We start from the raw sequence: 21,544 nt of genomic DNA on the forward strand, positions 1-21,544 counted from the left end.
TTACTTCCTTGCTTCCCAGGCAGCTTGCTCTCTGATTGGCTATATTCCGTGCCGGGTCTCCACCCACGCAGTCACAATGCATGAGTCGGCGTTCTTCAGAAATCGGCACTAAAATATTAAACATGTTGAATGTTCCCAATTGTCGGCTACGACCCGTTTCGGAGTGGATTATCAGGACAAATTGGCTCGTAACACACCACAGGCCAAATGATACTTGGACAGGGAAATCTCACGATGATCGGGTGTTTGCCGTCCGAGGTCGGGAAGAGGCAAAATCAGGACAAAGCCCATGTGTGTACCAGGCTTAAGCAGCCTTGTAATATGTTGTTTGTGCTGCTCCTCACCCTTCTTTGTTTTTGCAGTCTCCCTGTTAACATTGCTGTGATCCAGTGCAGCAACATGCAGACGGGCCTAAAAACTCTCCCTCAGAAATCTCTTTTTCTTTGTGGTATAGTTTGGGTACAGGGAGTGAAGACTTTCTAGCTTCCCTGTGTGAATGCCCAGGGTGTTTTTTTTGGCAGTGATTATGAAGTGATAGAATCTCTAAAAGAGATAGACTAGACTTAAATACTGAAAATTAATCATATCCTTTAATATAAGTTGAGCTTTAAGGGAGTCTGAGCTTTAGCCAATCTGATGCAGAATAGTGTGGGTCTTTGAGGAACACATGGTTCAAAGTAACCCATGTGACCTAAAGTAATGCCTCATTTGGTCAGTTAATGACAACTGGTGATCATTATCTGTGTTAAAAAGATATTTTTTTTCTCAAAAGTAGATGATTGTGCATTACTCTGGTTCGTGATGACTACAAGTTTTCTTTTTTTTGTTTGTTTGTTTTTGCCCCTACGCATGGAGACGCATTTGAAGCAGTTTGTCCAAGCAAAGGAATCCTGTATGCTAAAAGCATTTCAGTACAACCTGCAGAATGATGGTGAGGGAGATCACGCAATTTCAGATAACCTGACTGGCTGCTGTGGAAAACTGAGAGTCATGGTAAGACCACGGTAAGACCATGGTAAGACCACTAGCTTGCCAGACTCAAGCTTCATCTGCTCCGTGTATTCTTCCTCCAGATTCAGAACCCCAGATGACTGGCCTCTTACCCAACGTCGAGGTAGAGGTCTTTACAGGTCCCAGACCTGGCTGTGCACAGTCTTCAGTCTCTAGGCGGTTCCACACTGGGCTCGGACGGTGTGTGTGTGTATATATATATATATATGTGTGTGTGTATATATATATATATATATATATGTGTGTGTATATATATGTATATATATATATATATATATATATATATATATATATATATATATATATATATATATATATATATATATATATATATATGTTTCTTTTATGTAAATGTGTATCGTGAAAGTGTGTTTTATGTAATATTGTTTTGCACTTCACTTCAGTTAATTCCAGTTAACTTATTTTTCTGTTTAATATTTCTTTTAAGATTCTTCAGTTCTTAATGTAATAAAGTTTTTCTAAAGATTATTTTTCATTTTACAAGCACTTCATAGTCATTTGGTTAGCCATGGGAATTTTTATATCTATAACTTTTATCAATGACTATTTGTGGACCATTTATTACATATAGTGATTTAAACATTAATAAATTTGTTATATGTCTTTTCCACTTCTTTTTCCCTTTAGACAACATCCTACTCAGCATCAAGTCATCTTTTAGTGCAGTGATAGCATCTTCAGTACGTAATCGCTTATAGATAGTTGTTTTACTTCCTTTTTTCTGTTCTTAACCTTATAATTAAGACAAATTTAAGTGGCCACTGACTTTATTAATCAGTTTGCCACTTACCATATTGTTTTTGATTATGTTTGCAAGCATGTTGTCTATCAAGGTTGCACAATGTGTTGTTGTGGGCTTTTATGATTTTGGGAACAGGGTTAAACTAAACATTGTATTCATGAATTTGTTGGTCAGTTATGTAGCTTTGACTTCATAAGGTCTATGTAGACGTGTTGTTATGTTATGTTAGATATCCTTTTGGCCAGGTGTTGTGTGCATCTTCTCCATACAATTTATAAATTGTTCTAAATCTGATGCTGGTGCTTTGTAGCTGTGTCCCAATTCGGGGTCTGCACACTTCAAAGTGCAGATTTGTCAGCTACATACATCATCGTGATGCACCAAGCTCCAAATCTGCACTTTGTTTGGCCTCAAATGAAAGCTGCTGGTGATGCATCCTTCACAGCATCTTTTCTCCAACAATTCATTGTGCACAAGACGGTGGCGAATAAGCAACCGAGCTCAGATAGTATGTCTTCTTTTTTTTTAAAAAAAAACTACATCATGTTTGTTAAAATTCAGTAATTTGTTATATTTGTGTATTTTTCAAATAAATAAAGAGTCTACCTACTTTTTTTTTTTTTTTACCTTTTTACTCAGATGATGTTAACATTAGTAAAGGGCCCTATGATGTGCAAACAGTAAACTTTATGGATATAAACTGCAAACACTCTTTCCTGTTTGCAGATAGTCCAGAACTCTGTGACACGACTTTTAACCGGTGCCAGTTAATGTAAACACATCACCCCTATTTTAACTTATTTGCACTGGCTGTCTGTACATTTTAGAATTGATTTTAAGATTTATTGTTTCTATTTAAAGCTTTAAATGGACTGGCCCCCAAATACATTTCTAACTCCCTCCAAATTTACACTCCAGCTCTGTTCTGAGGTTCCAGGGCCAGTCCCAGCTTATGGTGCCTAAGACAAGAGTTAAAACTAGGGGGGCCAGGGCCTTCTCTGTAGTCGTTCTCCGGCTCTTTCCTGCCATGTCCGATGTGCACCCACAGTGGAGAGCTTAAAGTCTCATCTAAAGACCTACTTTTATTGTCTGGCTTTTAACACAGTGTGAGTTGTGTGGTCCTCTGTGTCTTTTTATTTTATGTATTGCATCATTTCATTTATTTTGTTCATGTATTTTATCTTCACTTGTTTTTATTGTTTTCATTTTTTATTTTTGTATCTTTTGATTTATTGTATCTTTTCATTTTTTCTTTCATTTTTTATTTATATTGTTCATTTTTGTTGATTGTTGATGTGCAGCACTTTGGAGACTTGTCTTTGTAGACATTTTTAAATCCAGGTTAAAAACTTTTCTTTTCTCATGCGCCTATGCATGAAATCTGCACGGTACCTTTTTTTTAACTTATCTTGCTTTTAATCATTTTAATGTAATTTATTATTTTATTGTGATTATGTGTTGATTATGAGTTGATGCCGTTTACTATTCTAAATATCTGTAATGTCTTTGTTTTATGTAAAGCACTTTGAATTGTCCTGTACATGAAATGTGCTATACAAATAAACTGCCTTGCCTTGCCTTGCCTTTGCTTTAAAATGTGCTTTATAAATAAAGTGGATTGGATTGGTTTCGATAAGGCTCCTCTTGATAATCTAATTTTTTGTTTCTATATTTATTTAAATATATTGTATAACAATCAATCCCGGAGCATGAACCCTGCTCCGGGATTGATTGTTTTGTCTCTTTTGAAGATGGCTGACCCAGCGTCAGTGGCAGCTGAAAGAGGTGTGGATGAGATGTAACAGTTGAGCTGTTACCCTCTCCACCTGAAATCAGAAGATCCACATAACATCAGACCACCTGGCAGACAGAAACTTTAACACTAAAGCCAACCATCTGCCTGCAGAAAAAAAAAAAAAAAAAGAAAAGAAAAAAAAAAGAAGGGGACTCTGTAGTTCAAAACAGAACTATTGCACTAAAAAGTAAACATCTGTTTAGGTTGTTAAAATGAATGTGTTTTTATTAACATAAAGGCTCTTGCACATAAAAGTTTTCATATTTTTCAGTTCATTTGTATTATTTAGAAAAATAACTAAATTAGAGAAATTTGTTAGTCGACTTTGTTGTGTCATTTTCATTATTTATTCATTTATTTTAAAAAAAAGAGGGATGTAATTATAGGATCATACACATATATAAATATGTCTATGGATATGATGATGAGAAGCTTTTATACTGGAGGGCAGTAACATCCTGTATGAGAGGTTTATCATCCGGGTCACACAGCACAGCGCTGCTAGCTCTGCTCCACCTTGTGGGTGCACGTTGTTAAACCGAACCAACGTTTCTTTAATTGTAGAAGAAGCATTAAAGAGTTGAAGTGGTGATAGAAGATCTCGAGGATCTGCTTTACTTCTTTTCAGGTAATTTCTGCAACATTATTTAATGAAAACTTGAAATTACAGCTGGAGACTCCGACGTATCTGGATACTGACTGTTGTTGGTTTCAGTCCGCTAAGGAGACCAGCTCGCTGGGGAGAAACGACGGAGCGGAAGGAGGATCGAACAAAGACTCGTTATCGAGGGATCCTCTTCGGGAAGGAAGGTGAGAATTTTCATACCCTGGTGTGATGTGTTTGGTTCAAACGGTGATATTCCTGGGAACTGTGTGGTTGTGATGTTGGGGGCTTAGTGAGGTGAAGTTGTAGGTGCGGCGGAGTGGTGGCTCTGTGGGGTTGATGTGGTTTTGCGGCGGCGCCGAGATCCAAAAACGGCAAACGGTTGCCGTTTCATTAACGGTCTGTCTCTGCTCTAAAACTGCTGAAGCCACTTCCTACCGACAATCCCCGACCCCTTAGCGGTTTGCCACTGTAGGCTGGTGGCGGACCTTTCACATTAGTGCCAACCACCCGTGTTTACAACATAAAATGTGTAAGTTTGCACATATATTAACCTGCACTGTTAACTGGAAATAGAGGCGGTAAATGAAACAATGTTTATTAAATCAAAATGATCTCTTGTGCTGGTTTGTGATGTAATTAGGAAACGTGATAGTAAATAATAACAAAGGTGTCATTACAAAAGTTCTGTTTAATGTTGCTTCAGCAGCAGAGTCTAGCCGCTCAGCTGGGCTGTTTAATCGATTTGCGATTAAATGATCAACAAACTGAATTACATATAGTTAATATATTTTAATTGATGAATGAATAAAAGGAAGGAAACAGCTATTGCCAGTGAACAATAGTAAATGCAGTTCTCTTCCAGCAACTTATACCTCATTAGTTTAATATTATGTCAAATCAAATGAGCTCCAACAGAAATATTAACATCCACAGGCTGCAAAATGCATGTAAGCAGAAAATAAATATAAGTAAGGGATAATGCCCGACGAGGTGGCCATTATCATAAAGTAATGGACAACGTAGAGGCGTGAACCGTCCCCGGCGAAATCCATTAAGAAAGAAAAAATATTAAATAAATTATTAATGCGTTAATGTTGTTTTTACCAGTAAAATTGTAAGTTTTTCACAAAAAAGCGATTGAGTGGACTATTTCGTTGTGATGCGTTGCCAAGGTAACCGGCTCTGACACAGAATCTGCAGCTTGGTGAGCAGTTATGTTACACAAACATTTCAGAGGGCGGGTGCAGCTCTTACAGCTTGCGTGTGTCCAGAGGATGATGCGACACGTTATTTCAAACAGTCAAAGTCCACAGACAACAATAAGTCTATTTTACAGGAACTTCTTTCATAGGTGTCCATTATCACTTTAATGGACACCTTCCAGCCAATCAGAATCGAGTATTCACCCAGACCATGGTACAATAGGCAACAACTCACTATAACCAAAATTTAAAAAATTCTACAAGAGTTTTTTGCGAAAATGACAGTAATGAATTATTTTATCCTTCCTGATCAGCTCAGCTGCAGCTTATTGCACCAAAATATAAGCAGAAGTTCCTAAAATGTGGCACAATCTGTCTTTGGACGTCCGTCAGGACATTTCATTGTCCACTGTCAACTTATGTAAAACTAGGGCTGCACGATTATGACCAAAATAATAATCATAATTATTTTGATCAATATTGTAATCACGATTATTAATCACGATCATTCACAGTGTTTGGAAAAACATGCATTTTTATTGCAACAATTATTAACAAACTATGTGGCAACTATTTTTAGTGAAAATTTAAACTTTAAATTAGAATAGATGATAAAAAATGCAAAAAAATACATTTACAATAAATTTTTTGAGAAGTTAATGTAAATTATGCGGCTACAAAAGATTCTAAATTAAGAGCCGTTCAGGAGCCAAAAGAGCCGGCTCTCTGACAGAGCCGAACATTCCATCACTCGTATATATAGTTGTAATGGATGCTACCGTAGAGAGGGATGTTGTGAGAAAGGCTGTTTCAGCCTGGTCATGAAACAGAGGCGATCATCTCCTGCTCTGAATGCAACTGCGTGAGGAACAAACCTCTTCTGAGAGCTTTTGGATGGGGGAGGGGTCTGCACACCACCCCCTCATTGAAGAGTAAATTATACGCTCTTTCACGGCAATCTCCAATATCACCAGAAAAAAAAGCTAGATTTGTCGCTAGTCGCTTTTTTGAGAAAAAAAATCGCTAGAGGCGAGTGAAAACTCGCTACATATAGCGTGTGTGCATATAAGAACACTGTAAATAAAATGAAAACCACGTTACTGGAAAGCATGTTACTCTTTCATATGAAAATCCTCCTGGATTTTAAAATATATATTTATGGTTAATGTCCTGGATTTTTTCTCCACTTGCTTGTCTTTCAGATAAACACTGCTGCTCCAACTGACAACTGAGTCACTATTAAGAGCTCAGTTTTTAGCACATTTTTCTTATTAAAACGCTGCCAGTATTTCTGATGTACCAGCCTTTTATAGATATTTGTTTTAATTTATATTTTTTTCATTTTAGTTTTTTATGCAGTTTTTTTCCGTTTTTATAGACGTTACTGTAAAGCACGTGATTTCTTTAATCTGCAAAAACTGCCATAGAAAAACTGTTACTTATTTACTTACAGTGTAAACAGGCTATTGGAACTGTTTAAACAGTTCCACTCCTCTTCTCCTACCAAGTCCAGTAATAGAGTGAAAATATGAGAATGTTTAATGGTCTAATCGTGCCAGGAGAGGGCGCCTCTCCTGGCATATGAAGGTGTGACAATGTGAAGTATGACATTAAAAAGGGCTTTCGTGTACTGGGGTTGTGTACACCAGGTTGTGGTCTGACTGTACCAAAGGAAGGGCGGTGTATGATTCCTTGGTTGGTATATATTAAGTCGAGCATGCTGTTCTTCCTGGTGGGGCTCGTGAGAACCTGGTGAAAAGAAACTAGGGTGGAGTCCATGGTGACATTGTTGAAATCTCCATAAATTATTATGAGGCCATATGATGACGTTGTATATCCTTTAAAGGTCCCATATTATACACTTTATTCCCAATCTGAGACCATTCATTAATATCTAAATGAAATATTTCCGCCATGGTATGGACAAATCGACCCTCAGTTTGAGTGCAGCGGCTTCTCTTCACCTCCCTCTTTTTAGCAGCTTCAGAAATGTGCCGTTTATGGTGGGCGGAACCCTGGTGGAGCAGCTCAGCTGTTGGCTCCGCCCATCGCATCGCCCGTCATGAGGTGATTGACAGGTTAGGCCTTAGCGGTTACTAGACGCTGATTACAGCGTAGTGAAGGATAAACAAACGCCGGAACACCGGAACCCATTCCTGAAGAAGTTCGAGCAAGAAGACTAACAGGACGTTAGTGAAAGGTTAGTGTGACTTTTACTCGTCCAGCCAGTAAAATTTCAGCCATTCCATTAGTCCCTGTCTTGAATTTTTTCCCCCTCTTTTGTAACTATGTTCATGGATGATGCCCGTTCATGCCGCTCTCGTGAACAGCAGCGTTATGGCAACTGGTAGAGACGCTGTCGTTCTCCCTTACCAGTTTGAGCCAGAGTCGGACCCAGAAGGAGAGATATCTGAGGGGAGTGGTTATTGTCCCTTATGACGTCATAACGTACACGCTTTCAAACAAGCTCATTTCAGCGCTTACTTCCCTAGAGGTGGAGCAGGGGGGAGAGAGAGCGCCTGAAAGAGTTTCACACTTACGGGTCTCCTACACATGCGGGGGGACCAGTATGACTGTTCCAAAACCATTAAAAAGTGAATTTTGCATAATATGGGACCTTTAACATGCAGCTGCTTTCGCCCTTGGAGGATGGATGCTATGTACATGGCCAGGGTTACACCAGTGGTTGTTGACAGTCCTAACCTTGGGCAATATTTGAATTTGAATTGTTCTGTTTCGATTCCGGTTCCTAACGAACTGTAACTGACAACTAATGAAAACCCCAAATTCAATATTCCAGAACATTAGAATATTACTTAAGACCGCTACAAAAACAGGATTTCTAGAAATGTTGTCCAACTGAAAAGTATGAACATGAAAAGTATGAGCATGTACAGCACTCAGTTGGGGCTCCTTTTGCCTGAATTACTGCAGCAAGCGGCCAGCCAAAAAAAATAAAAAATTAACGCATTAACGTGCCCAGCCCTAATACATATATTTTTTTTTCTTCCTGCCTCTGTCCCCTTCCAACACTTTGCTGCTTCGCTCTCCCCTCTGTGTGCATTTTTCTGCCAATGTTCTTATTTTTCTATTCAAGAAATTTATGAGCAACGGCTCCTGGATACTCACTAATCACTGGAACTGTATTTAGTGGTAGATTTGGTTGGATACTTCTATTTTTTAAGACTCTTAAAAATCCTATCAGTGTCATGTCAGCATGGCCTACAAATAGCAGAAGCCTTATCTACAGCAACTCAGGAGCTAAAGCTAACTAGCTGCAAGATGTCTGTACAGATGACTATTACAATCTTCTACACAAGGTCAACATGATGGAAACAAAGATTCAATGGCTCGAGGTGAATGTGGAAGTAAGTGGATTGTGTAGAAATGAAACAGCTTTGCCTTTAATAAAAAACAGCGGCAAGATCTTGCTAACTCACAGCTAATTAGCATAAACTTAGCTGGAAAAAAAGAGGACAATGTACAAGGTAATAACTCTTTCACTGATAATCCTCCCTGGAATGCTCTTGGTACAAAGCCAAAGAGTAAATCATCTCACAGGGAAATGGGAGGACGAGTGACAGGCAGAGCCCAGTTTGCTGAGATTAGCAACGCGACCAAATACATCCTCATCCCTCTCCGTAGCAAGACACAGACATGGCCAATTGTCAAAATGAAAACTAACAAATCCTCTCCACAACAACCAGACATACACCTACAGAACAGGTTTGCACCACTGCTGCAGGATTTTTGATCTACATCTGATGATCGGAATGAAATCTCCCTACACACCTAGGTTAGACCAAAAAACAACTCAGAAAGTAAAAGGCGACAAGAAAAGCAAACAAAGCAAACTCTGATTTTTGTATGTACCACACATCCAGTTCATTTCATAGACAACTTCAGCTTCTTCTGAGACCACAGGCACTTTTTTTTTTTTTACCATTTTCCCCATAATCAAGCAGCCCTAGAGCTGGTCACTATTGCAACCAAACTAGCCCCAGTATGTTTTTGTCCCCCATAAACCCCCCCACCAGAGCGGCTAAAGGGAGGGCACCCAGCCCCTCCTGTACCACCATGCCAGCTTAATGTTTCGGATGTGATGTATGGAGGGTCCAGGCTGTATGGATAATGGCAGTCATGATCATGGATCCCTGTTTATTTTGAAGGTTAAAAAATATCTGTACTGTTTGGAAACAGGAGAAAAGTAGCTCTGTCAGAACACAGAGAGCTGCTTTCTAAAAGGTTTCTAAGTAGAGTTAACATACCCTGTGAGCCACATTGAGCCCCCAAACATAAGGTAAACAATTCTAAACCCATCAGCTTAGCTTTATTAAATGTTAGGTTATTAGCAGGGAAAACATTGTTAATTGTTATAGTTTTATAACTGAGCACAACCTTGATTTTATGTTTTTAACTGAAACTTGGTTAAACTAAAATAACAGTGCAGCCACTCATAGACTGAACAGGAGAGGAGGGGGAGTTGCAGTGTCAGCAGTTATCTTTTGGAAATTTTACTTTTGAATATGTGGCCCTTCAGCTGAAAGCCAATTTCAGATTAATATATATTTTTTTTAGGGATGCACGATATATCGGCATTTATATCGGTATCGGCCGATGTTAGTCATTTTTTAACATATCGGTATCGGTCCGATAAGCAAAACTGGGCCGATATTAACAGCCGATATTTATTTTCGTATAATTGCTGATTATGTACGTGTGTTGGAAGGTTTGGCCATGCAGCCATGTTTGGACATGTGACAATGATGCAGCACTACATTGTGGGATGTAACTGAAGCAAGAAGCAATTTCAGCTGTGTGGTAATTTTTCATGGTGTAAAAAGAAGGTACTCGAAAAACAGTATGCAGTATCCGCAAAGTCCAAATAATGCGAGGAGGATGCCGTGTGAACTCGTTCAGCACCACAAATTTGATATGTCATCTGAAAAACTGCCATCCAGAACTTCACAAACAATGGTGGGAAGCCAACACTGTAATGTTTGCTTTATTTTCACTTTGTACAGAATTTGATAATCTTAAACCTTTTAAAACAAAATATATTTATCGACATTGGTAAATATCGGTTATCGGCCATAAAAACAATATTGATATCGGTATCGGCCAAAATTTTCATATCGGTGCATCCCTATTTTTTTTTTTATTTCTACTGGCCACCAGGATATTGTGCAGCATTTTATGATGAGTTTAGTGAACTGCTGGCTACAATCTGTGTAGAGTTTGACTGTGTAATTATTAGGGCTGTAAAGTCAAAGTCGACTGGTCGACTGTTTGGTTGATATGTTTTGAGTCAACCACAATTCTGATTGGTCGATTTTATGACGTGTTAATTTCATGCAGGGAGGGGGAGATCGAAGGATGTCCACGCTACTCAGAGTCTGGTGGTTTGTTGAATATTTAGAGGTTTTTTTGTTTTAGCGTTTGATCCTGGTGAGTCCTTCAACCATGTCAAAGACTTCGGCAGTGTGGCAGCATTTTATCAAAATAGATGGAGGGAAAAAGGTCGAGTGCAAAATTTGCAAACAGTTTGCATATCACAGCTCGACGACGAACATGGCGTATCATCTAAAAACGGTGGAATATATTAAAGGCAATTAACATAATATATTCCACATATTTCAATATTTTAGTCTAATAATCGTTTATTTGTCTTATAACTGCAGGCGCACCCGCCTGCAACAACGGCATCATCCCTCAGATACACTCAGACCACACTGGATGTAAGGTCTCCGCTTTCATCCAAACGCAAAAATGATATCACAGAGGGAATTGTCAATTTTATTGCTCAGGATATGAGGCCCGTTGGTGTCGTGGAAGGCCAAGGTTTTAAGAACCTGTTAAAAGTTTTGGAACCTGGATATTCCGTGCCAGCGCGCATGACAATCATGAACACGCTAAATGCAAAATACCAGGGACTCAAAGAGAAAGTTTCTCAGTTAATACAACACAGCGAAGCACTGAGCTTAACCACGGACATGTGGACGTCTCTTCGAATGGAGTCCTATATGACAGTGACTGCCCATTTCATTAGTGAAGACTGGAAGGCAAAGAGCCTTGTGCTTGAGACAAAACAAATGGAAGAGGCGCACACTGGAAGAAACATCGCTGCCCGACTGTCTGAAGTTGCTGATACCTTTAAAATTCCAGCAGAAAAGAGAGTGTCTGTCGTATGTGACAACGCGGCTAATATGGCACTCTGTGTGCAAACACTAAAAGAGTCACATGAATGGTTGGAGATGCAGGGCGTCAGATGCGCCGGCCATACTTTGCAGCTCTGCGTTAACGCTGCGCTTAAACAAGAGCCGATTAGTCGCGCCGTGGCTGCAGCCCGTCACCTTGTAGCGCATTTTAAAAAGGGACACAAAGCAAAAACTGGGTTAAAACAAAAGCAGGAGCAGCAAAATGTCCCTCAGCATGAACTTATCCAGGATGTGTCCACTCGTTGGAACTCAACATTTTCAATGTTGGACCGACTGCTGGAGCAACGCTGGCCTATTACAGCAGTGCTGTCCGACCCAACATTTACAAAAAAGAGTGACAGCAGTACACTGGATCTTACTACAGCACACTGGAATGCGATAGAGGACATTAAAAATGTGCTGAAACCCATGACAACCCTGACGGAGCTGCTGTCTGAAGAGGACAACGCGTCCCTGTCTGCAACCGTACCCATGCTGGCAAACTTAAAGAAACGTCACCTGACCATCACAGATAATGACAGTCCCATTACCAAAAAAATGAAAAGCAAGCTGGTCGAAGAAATTGACAGTAGGTGGGAGTTTGAAACCCGAATGATAAATGTCTACATTACAGCTGCAGTCGTAGACCCTCGTTTTAAGCAGCTGTCTTTTCTGGATGATGTCAAACGAGACGAGGCCTATATCGAAGTTGCCCAGCTGGCAGAGCGACTGAGTGCACGCAGCGCAGCCACGGCTGAGCCCGGAGGTGAGGAGCAGCGTGAGTCAAAAAAACAGAAAACCGACAAAGAGAAGGAGATTGCGATGCTGTTGTGCGGAGATGAGGAGGAAGTTTCAGAACCAGGTGGGAGAAGCGTAGAAGAGATGAAACATTATCTTCAGGACAAAACTAAAGTTGACTCTGGACCATTGGGGTGGTGGGAAAAAAACCAAGACAGATACCCGAGCTTGGCCCAAGTAGCAAAGCGACTGCTCTGTATCCCTGCGACATCCACGCCTTCTGAACGCATTTTCTCAAAGGCAGGATTTATTGTGAACAAATCAAGAAGCTGTCTTCTTCCAAAGAACGTGGATATACTTGTGTTTCTCGCACACAACACTAACAAGTGTGAATAGTTTGTAGAAAGAGGACACTGATTGTACTCTGAGTGAGTAGCCATTTGTTTTTTATTGTATGCAGTGCACATTACTTCGTTTCAGATATCAGTGGCATTTCATTGTTGTGCACTTTTGTTTGAAGAAATACTTGTGGATTTAGGCATTTCATTTATTTAAATTTTTTTTTTCTTCTGAGTGAGCCCTCCTTGTGGCATGCACTTTATTTTGTTTCAGTTTATTGCTGCTAAAGAACGAATTTTTATGGTTCCCTTTTATTATTGTGCACATTTATTTCTATTTACTGGAATTAGCTTTTTTTTTTTCTCTCTTTTTGCTTTTACCTTAATCCGTGCCCACAGGCTGTACTTCGACCCTAGATCTGGGATGTTTAATAAAGATAATGTTCCCCGAATCGCCTCTTGTGTATAATTGCCCCCCCCCCCCCCCCCCAACGCCCGAGTCGATTTTTAGTTGAATTTTCAGGGCTTCAGTCGACCAACAATTTCTTTGGTTGATTACAGCCCTAGTAATTATTGTTGGTGATTTTAGAATGGGGTTCAGTCAATGACCTTGTCACTAGTTTTAATGCTAAAATGTTAAATATTGTGGATGCCATTGCTCCTATTTGGCATCTCTGGTGAATGAATGTGGATGAATGTTCAGTGATGGTCGGAGAGGCCGTAGGCACGGATTGGCAGCCACGTTTCAGTCAGTCTGCCCCAGGGCAGCTGTGGCTACACAAGTAGCTTACCATCACCAGGTATGAGTGAGGAGTGGATGAATAATGGATACAATGTAAAGCGCTTTAAGTTGTTTGAAAAAGCGCTATATAAATCTTAATTCATCATTAAGGTGAAGGTTGTCTCTTGAAAGAAAAAGTCTCCATGGAGAAATTCTACACTGGTAAAAAATGGAAAGGGAGAGCTTCGAAAAGACGAGCGCAGATGGAGATAAACAAATGTACAGGTTCATTATTATTATTATTATTTTATTATTATTATTATTATTATTATATAAAGAGAAACTTCACTCTTAGAATTTACAACTGAGGAATGCAAGGAAGTCCTATTTCTCTGCCATTATTAGCAAAAAATTTTATATGCTCGGGTTTTATTTGCTATTGTCGACATGACAACAAACCCTCCTGTGTCAGAAGCACCTGAACTTTATTCCACCAAGGCCTGCAATGAGTTTGCCAAATTCTTCACAGAAAAAATCCCTCACTCTCGACGGACCACTGTATACCAAACCCAAGGGTAAAGACAAAAGAATTTCCCAGTTTAATTTTTTATCTTCCAAAATATGCCATAAAGCGCTTCCAGAGATTCTTCATGAGCTGGAAAATGGCTAAAATAAGCAAAGCAATGTTGACCAGTGTTATGATCATCTGATACTTGTTGTATAGGGAGATGGATAAATATGGTTCAATTAAAAAACATGTTCAGACGAAATGTCATCGAACACTGAGCTACACTAAGTGAATTATGGACTCATTTGCGTTCTGCAAAAAAAAAAAAAAAGTTTCTTAAATGTAAGGAAACATAAAAGGGATATTTAAGAGAAATTTCAGCAATGTCAATTTTGACAGAAGGCTTAGGCTCTTTAAGAGACACTTCGCAAGAGGACAAGCACTTCATCTAGAACAGGGCTACTCAATTTGGTCCTATGATGGCTGCAATCCAGCAGGTTTTCCATGTATCCCGGTACCAAAGAAATCTTTAACACTAGAACTATATATATATATATATATATATATATATGTGTATATATATATATATATATATGTATATGTGTATAATCGAATGAATTCATGAAATTAGTGATGATACCCAACCAACGTAATAAGGTTTTCTTTGTTACTAGGTATTCTCTGCAACAATACTTAATATTTTATACTCCACTGCTTTACTTGTTGACTGATTTGTTGTGCGTAATTAGAGGTGGGCGATATATATAGCCTACGATAATTTCGTACATGTTGCTTTGACGATGTGCAAACTTACATTATTCAGTATTAATACTGTCTTGGGGCAAAAACCGGATGGTACTTAGATGGTAAAAGGAGAGAAAGTCCTCATGCATGCATGCCTTATCCAGCAGACAGGATTTAGTCTCGTGACTCGGCGAAGCCAATCAGCGGGACGGATTCAGTCTCAACTCGGAACCAAAAATACAACAGTTTTGTCTTATGTGGAGAAAATATGCAAGACAATTCTGTCTCAGCGGATGATTTAATAGCGAGACGTGGGTCCACGTCAATAGCCTGGAAATGGTTTGGTTTTGACAAGGTTGATTATGCTAATTAGTGACTTCTAGTGACTTTTAGGACAGCCAATAGCTACTTTTCTTACTGAGGAGTTGGGAACAGTGGCTGGAGAGGAGTATCAGTCCTTGAAGCTGTTTATTGCCAGGAACTACATGGACCATGTCTCATGGGGGATGATGGTGACAAAGTTACCATTCTGCTTTGACTACAAAGTCGAAATCTGATTTGACAAGTTCTATGTCTACTTGTTTTGTATTAGTGCGGCCAGTAAGATGTGTGTTTTTTTTTTTTGTTGTTGTGTCAACTGCGCAAAAAAAAAAAAAAAAAAGTGAATTGTAAACATTGTAATTTCTGAAATTATTCAAGTATTTATCACTAATACAGTGAAAATGAGAGGAAATGTGAATATTTGCTATGCAAGGCGATTTCAGTGTCCGCCCATACATTTTCTGCTGGCACTGCTAAAAATTTAAGTTAGGGGCCACTGTGGTCCTCGTAAAAAAGGTAGTCTGGAGCCCTGCATTCAGCACAGGTGGAAATGCTGTAACCTGCCACAGGGCTTCACTCAAGTCCGATGCTGTGGACAGACTGGTGTTTTTGGCTCGTAACTTGAAGTAAACAACAGTACTTGGCCTACAAGTTCTAGCCAAATTTCTTTGACATTGTTTAGATATTTTAAATCAAATAAACTGCTAGGTTTACATTTTGATGTCATATTGATTTAATATTTTACAAATTTTTTATTTATTTTTGTTCAAAAACTTAAGTATGATTTTACTGAGCAAACCTTATTTAGCATATTTTCCTGTGATTTTAAGTACAACCTGGCCATAAAATATTGTTGGACAGTGTTTTGCAGAATGCCATAATATGTTTGTGTGCATGTTTTGCACATGATGTATGAAGCACTTTAAAAATAAAAAAGCTATTGTTCTTAATTGCTGTTTCTTTCCATAGATGTCCTGGCAAGCAATTAGATTGACAGCATTATATATATATATATATATATATATATATTTAAAAAATCATTTTAAAGGATATTATCAGATTATTGTTATTGGAAAACAAAAAAATAATCGATTTTTTTTTTTTTTGCCTCTATCACCCAGCCCTATGCGTTATGAGGTGGGAATATTCTAAAATCTAGTTTTCTTTCTTTTTATTTCAGTGTTCCCTGCAGACTTGCAGCAGCTGTTGCTGACTACAGAGGAGGTTTCTTGGATTCTGAACAAGCAGGACCCAGAGGAACTATGACCCAGTCAGGATGGACAGCATCTGATGATAGACTGGTGACACTCGCCACCAGCCCACCAATGATTATGGCTCCTGTGAAGACTGAAGATGATGAAAAAGAACTTCAGCCTTGGTCATATTCAGCCCACCTTCATCAAACCCAAACTGAAGGTAACACAGAGGTAGAGGCTCCAACCAACAACCCAGATAAACAGATCAAATCAGAAACAGATGGAGAGGACTGTGGAGGACCAGAAATAAGCAGTGACCCAGACCTGAACAGTCATTTACAACAACACTGTGACATAAAGCCTTCAGGCTCTTCTGAGATAAAATATTTGTCACATTTTGGACCTGAAATGAAAGATGAAGATAAAAGCTGGAATGACAACATCGCACATGGGTCAGGTATAAACAATGATGTGGAATGTAACACTGCCAAAACCTCCCTCAGCTGCTCTGACTGTGGTGAAGAGTTTTACTCTCAACGATCTCTCCAGAGACACTTAACCAAAAAGTCTTTGAGCTGCTTGAATAGTAAGAAACATTTTAGGGTGACACAAAGTAAAAATAACCAGAAAAGAGTCAACACAGGAAAGAAAACAGTTCGATGTGATGTTTGTGGTAAAATCTTTAGTCATAGGTTAAATCTTAACAAACACATGAAAATCCACACGGGTGGGAAACCATATGGCTGTGATGAATGTGGACATACATTTAGTCGAAAGGCAAACTTGAACCAACACATGAGAGTTCACACAGGAGAGAAACCATTCAGCTGTGATGAATGTGGACATAGATTTAATCAAAAGGCAGGCTTAAACCAACACATAAGAATCCACACAGGAGACAAACCATTCAGCTGTGATGAATGTGGACAAAGATTTAGTCAAAAGACATACTTAAACCAACACATAAGAATCCACACAGGAGACAAACCATTCAGCTGTGATGAATGTGGACAAAGATTTAGTCAAAAGACACACTTAAGCATACACATGAGAATCCACACAGGAGACAAGCCATACAGGTGTGATGAATGTGGACGAAGATTTAGTCACAAGACAAGCTTAAACCAACACGTAAAAATCCACACAGGTAACAAACCATTCAACTGGGATGAATGTGGACAAAGAGTTAGTCACAAGACAAGCTTAGACCACCATGTAAAAATCCACACAGGAGACAAACCATTCAGCTGTGATGAGTGTGGACATAGCTTTAGGCAAAAGACTAAATTAAATGAACACATGAGAACCCACACAGGAGAGAGGCCATTCGGCTGTACTGAATGTGGACAAAAATTCAGTCGAAAGACAACCTTGAATCTACACATGAGAATCCACACAGGAGACAAACCATTCAGCTGTGATGAATGTGGACATGCATTTAATCAGAAGACAAACCTAAACCAACACATGAGAATTCACACAGGAGAAAAGCCATTCAGCTGTGATGAATGTGGACAAAGATTTACTCACAAGACGGGCTTAAACCAGCACATGAGAATCCACACAGGAGACAGACCATTCATTTGTGATGACTGTGGACATAGATTCAGTCAAAAGACAAAATTAAACCAACACATGAGAATCCACACAGGAGAGAAGCCATTCCGCTGTGATGAATGTGGACAAAAATTTAGTCGAAAGGCACACTTAAACCTACACATGAGAATCCACACAGGAGACAGGCCATTCAGCTGTGATGAATGTGGACAAAGATTTAGTCGAAAGGCACACTTAAACCAACACCTGAGAACCCACACAGGAGAAAAACCATTCAGCTGTGATGAATGTGGACAAAGATTTAGTCATAAGACAAACTTAAACCAACACATGAGAACCCACACAGGAGAAAAACCATTCAGCTGTGATGAATGTGGACAGAGATTTAGTTATAAGACAAACTTAAACCAACATGTGAGAATCCACACAGGAGACAAACCATTCACCTGTGAGGTTTGTGGGGAAGCTTTTATGTGGCTTCCCACTTTAAAAGGACACATGCATGTCCACACAAAATAGAAGAGGCACAGTTGCAGGATTTTGTTGCAAACTTGAAAACAATGTGTTGTTTGCAGTGCAGATATGTGCTGGTTAGAAGAACTTCAGGGGACAGTCCATGGGAATTGCTCAAGAAAGGAAACTTGTTTAATAAAATAAGCTCAGCCTTATTTAACCCAGGTTCTTTAAAGACCGACTTGAACAAAGGCCTCCTACAATCTGTCTTTCTGATCTGTCTGATTCTCCAAGTGTTGGCCTCACACATCATTAGGGATTGACCGATATGAATTTTTAAGGCCGTTACCATTTTTTTTTATCAGCCTTAGCTGATAACTGATACAAGGAGTGTCCAGTTCACGGTCTGCACACTTTGAAGTGCGAATTTGTTGGCTACAGATGTCATCATGGTGTGCGAAGCGCTGTCCCAATTAACAGAACTTGAAGTACCCTCCAAATCCACCTTTCAAATCCGCACTTTGTTTGGCCTCAAATGAAGGCCACCGGTGATGCATCCTTCATGGCCTCTTTTTTTCCAGAATTGATTGCGCACCAGACGGTGCCAAATCAGCAACCGAGCTCAGAACAGTACGTTTTAGGTTTCAATAAAGTTTTGTTTAAAAAGTGTTTTTTCTTTTAACTACACTTTAGTAGAAACATTACAAAACTAAGCACATTTAAAACATGTTTGTTAAATTGTGACATTAAAATTCTGTAATATTTGATATTCATGGAACTTTAGGGGGATAATGGAGTGTGTACCCGCTGGAAAACAGCAGAGTCTCAGACTGTGTATTTTTTATTTATTTATTTTTTCCTGTCGGTGTTACCGGTTGAAGTTAACGTTCACTTAAGTGTCCTCTGTGTAATTTCAGAGGTTTAGGTGATTCAACGCCCTATCTTGTTGTTATGGGAAATTCTTGTTGGCTAGGTAGGCTGTCCCATTTAACGAACGTTAAGCAGACTTCGAAGTGAGTAGACTACGGCGGACACTTTGTATCCTACGTAGTCTGCGCACTTCGAAGTGTGCAGACCCTGAATTGGTTCACACCTACAGCCTTCAATATTTGGAGTCAACACTTCATTAGCTGTTTTTGTTGTTTGCTGTTTAATTTAGAAAATTAGTTAAGATGAAGGGGTTAGTGTAGGGGTCTGCAACATTTAAAATCCAAAGAGCCATTTTTCCTCAAGGCCATTTAAATAAAACTTGTTTCGAGCCGCAAAGGTTAGGAGATTGTTCTAGAAAAGGCAACTTATAATTTTTGATAAATATCTACTATAGGAATTTTGTTGCCATTGTTGAAGAATCACATTTTTATTTCTGTTTTTAAGTTTTAAAATAAAGAAAAACATAAAACATTAGCAAAAAGAAAGACCAACTTTCTTCTATGGAATGTAAATATTTGTGGAAAATGATTTAAAAACATTTCTTTCAAACCTAATGACAAGAAAAATAGGTAAATGGTAGGGCCTACTTTTAGTATCATTATGTTCAAATTCAATGCTACTACAAAACACTACTTGTAATCTCTCTCAGCCCCCCACACCTTCAGAAGTCCGACCACGGCAAGTTTTGGGTGCTCTAAGACATTGGGCCAGGGCTGCTGGTGGGCATTTGAGTCAGCACTGTGTTGACACCCCACACAAGTCGAGTCGGTTCATCATATCTGATTTGAATTGTCAAGTTCTATTTCTACTTGTTTTGTATTCGTGCGGCCAGTAAGATGTTTTTTTTTTTAAATGTGTCAACTGCGGCACAAAAAAATGTGAATTGTGAACGTTGTAATTTCTGAATTTATTAATCAAGTTTTTATTACTAATACAGAAAAATGAGAGGAAATGTGAGTGTTTTGCTCACTGTGCTCCTCGTATAAAAAGTTAGTCTGGAGCCCCGCTATGTAATGGAGAGAAAACGGTTGAGTACGGGAAGAGATGAGTTTATAAAAGAGAATGCCCAAAGCGTGAGATCTTTTTATCTTTAATCTTTTTATCTTTTTCCAGCCCTCACTTTCTGAAAGGTGTACAGTCTTGTTAAGAAGTTACCAGTATATGTCAGAATTGCTTTTGCTTGTATCTTGCTTCATATTTTTCAATAAAAGATCTCAGAATTTTCTGAGGAAAAATCTGACTCACTGTCACTTGATTCCTGACTCATCGTTATAAAGGGTAAGATAGGAATGTAGATAGCCGAGGCCGATGCCAATATTTGACAGAAAGAAATTCTGATTACCAGTTAATTGGCCAATTAATTAAAAAATATGTAGGAATAAAATAAATGTTCTTTTTGAAATGCATTATTATAGCTACCAGTTGTACTAATGAATTTATCTTTAGATTTAGACCATTGGTGTATTCTATATGTAAGCAATGTTATAAGTGAAGTCAAATTGGCAAAACATTATTTTTTGCAGCCCTTTCACGTTAAGTTATGACTTAGATGAACCAAAATAAATACCAGAGACACTTTTTCTGATGTAAAAACATGTCATCTTTAACCGACTTGCACGTAAACATATGATGGTCACAAATAGTCTGGCACTTATGTTACTCCCCAACAGTAAATTGCTGTTACAACCTGACTCACATAGTATTTTCTGACAAAGTAAAACTAAGAGTAACATGACGTGACAGTTGCTGAAGAGTAATTTTAATCATTTTTACTATTCCCCCTCCTCTCTGCGTTCACATTGCTCATCCTCAACACGCAGCTGATGAATATTTGTTCTATGCTCTCAAACATTTTGTACACTTAACGTTATTTCTGCAGTTACTGGCTTTTAAGCTGTCAGCTAATTCTATGCTAGGCTGGCATAACAATGATGTTATTGCTAACAAATGGACAAACTGAAGCTAGATTTTGCACAACTTTAGCAACGTAATTAAAAGCATGACTGACGCAACGAAGCACTATCATGACATGTGACAGTTCAACTAAAGCTATGTATGTATGTATGTATGTATGTATGTATGTATGTATGTATATATATATATATATAAATGCAGATATAGGCCAGACAAAAGATTATTGTGTTATCTTTGGGATGGGGAAAAAAAAGTCTTTATCACTGTCAGTAGGAGTGTAAAGAAACCTGATCATGTAACTTGGTGGGCTTCTTATTTATGTATCATCATGACTGATCAGCAGGATTCCTTTGATTGTTGCTGCGCGTCTTCAACATCTTCATCCTGATGAGACACAGACACAAAACTCCAATTTAGTTGAAAAATTCTTTTCACAAAAGGGTTTTCTTATAACTGAATTCGTATCAATTCAAATTTAACCACTTTGATCCCAGTTTTGATCATGTACCACTAGGAGCTTTATTGAAAAATACACCAATTAAATATTTA

General features: G+C 38.7%; 2 protein-coding genes across 2 annotated transcripts; both read left to right on the forward strand.

The window, feature by feature from the left end:
* Positions 1-4,051: 4,051 nt before the first annotated feature.
* LOC121641349 (gastrula zinc finger protein XlCGF7.1-like) lies at positions 4,052-17,516 on the forward strand. The gene is made up of 4 exons (XM_041987437.1): positions 4,052-4,197; positions 4,285-4,379; positions 16,126-17,147; positions 17,500-17,516. Exons 3-4 carry the CDS (start codon positions 16,208-16,210, stop codon positions 17,514-17,516), a joined length of 957 nt encoding a protein of 318 aa, XP_041843371.1. The 5' UTR covers positions 4,052-4,197; positions 4,285-4,379; positions 16,126-16,207.
* Positions 17,517-17,583: 67 nt separating this feature from the next.
* Positions 17,584-20,321, forward strand: LOC121641310 (gastrula zinc finger protein XlCGF8.2DB-like). The gene has a single exon (XM_041987382.1). It carries the CDS (start codon positions 17,609-17,611, stop codon positions 18,215-18,217), a length of 609 nt encoding a protein of 202 aa, XP_041843316.1. The 5' UTR covers positions 17,584-17,608; the 3' UTR covers positions 18,218-20,321.
* Positions 20,322-21,544: the final 1,223 nt, after the last annotated feature.

The sequence above is a fragment of the Melanotaenia boesemani genome, chromosome 6 (genome assembly GCF_017639745.1).
Source record: "Melanotaenia boesemani isolate fMelBoe1 chromosome 6, fMelBoe1.pri, whole genome shotgun sequence".
NCBI classification, from domain to species: Eukaryota; Metazoa; Chordata; class Actinopteri; order Atheriniformes; family Melanotaeniidae; genus Melanotaenia; species Melanotaenia boesemani.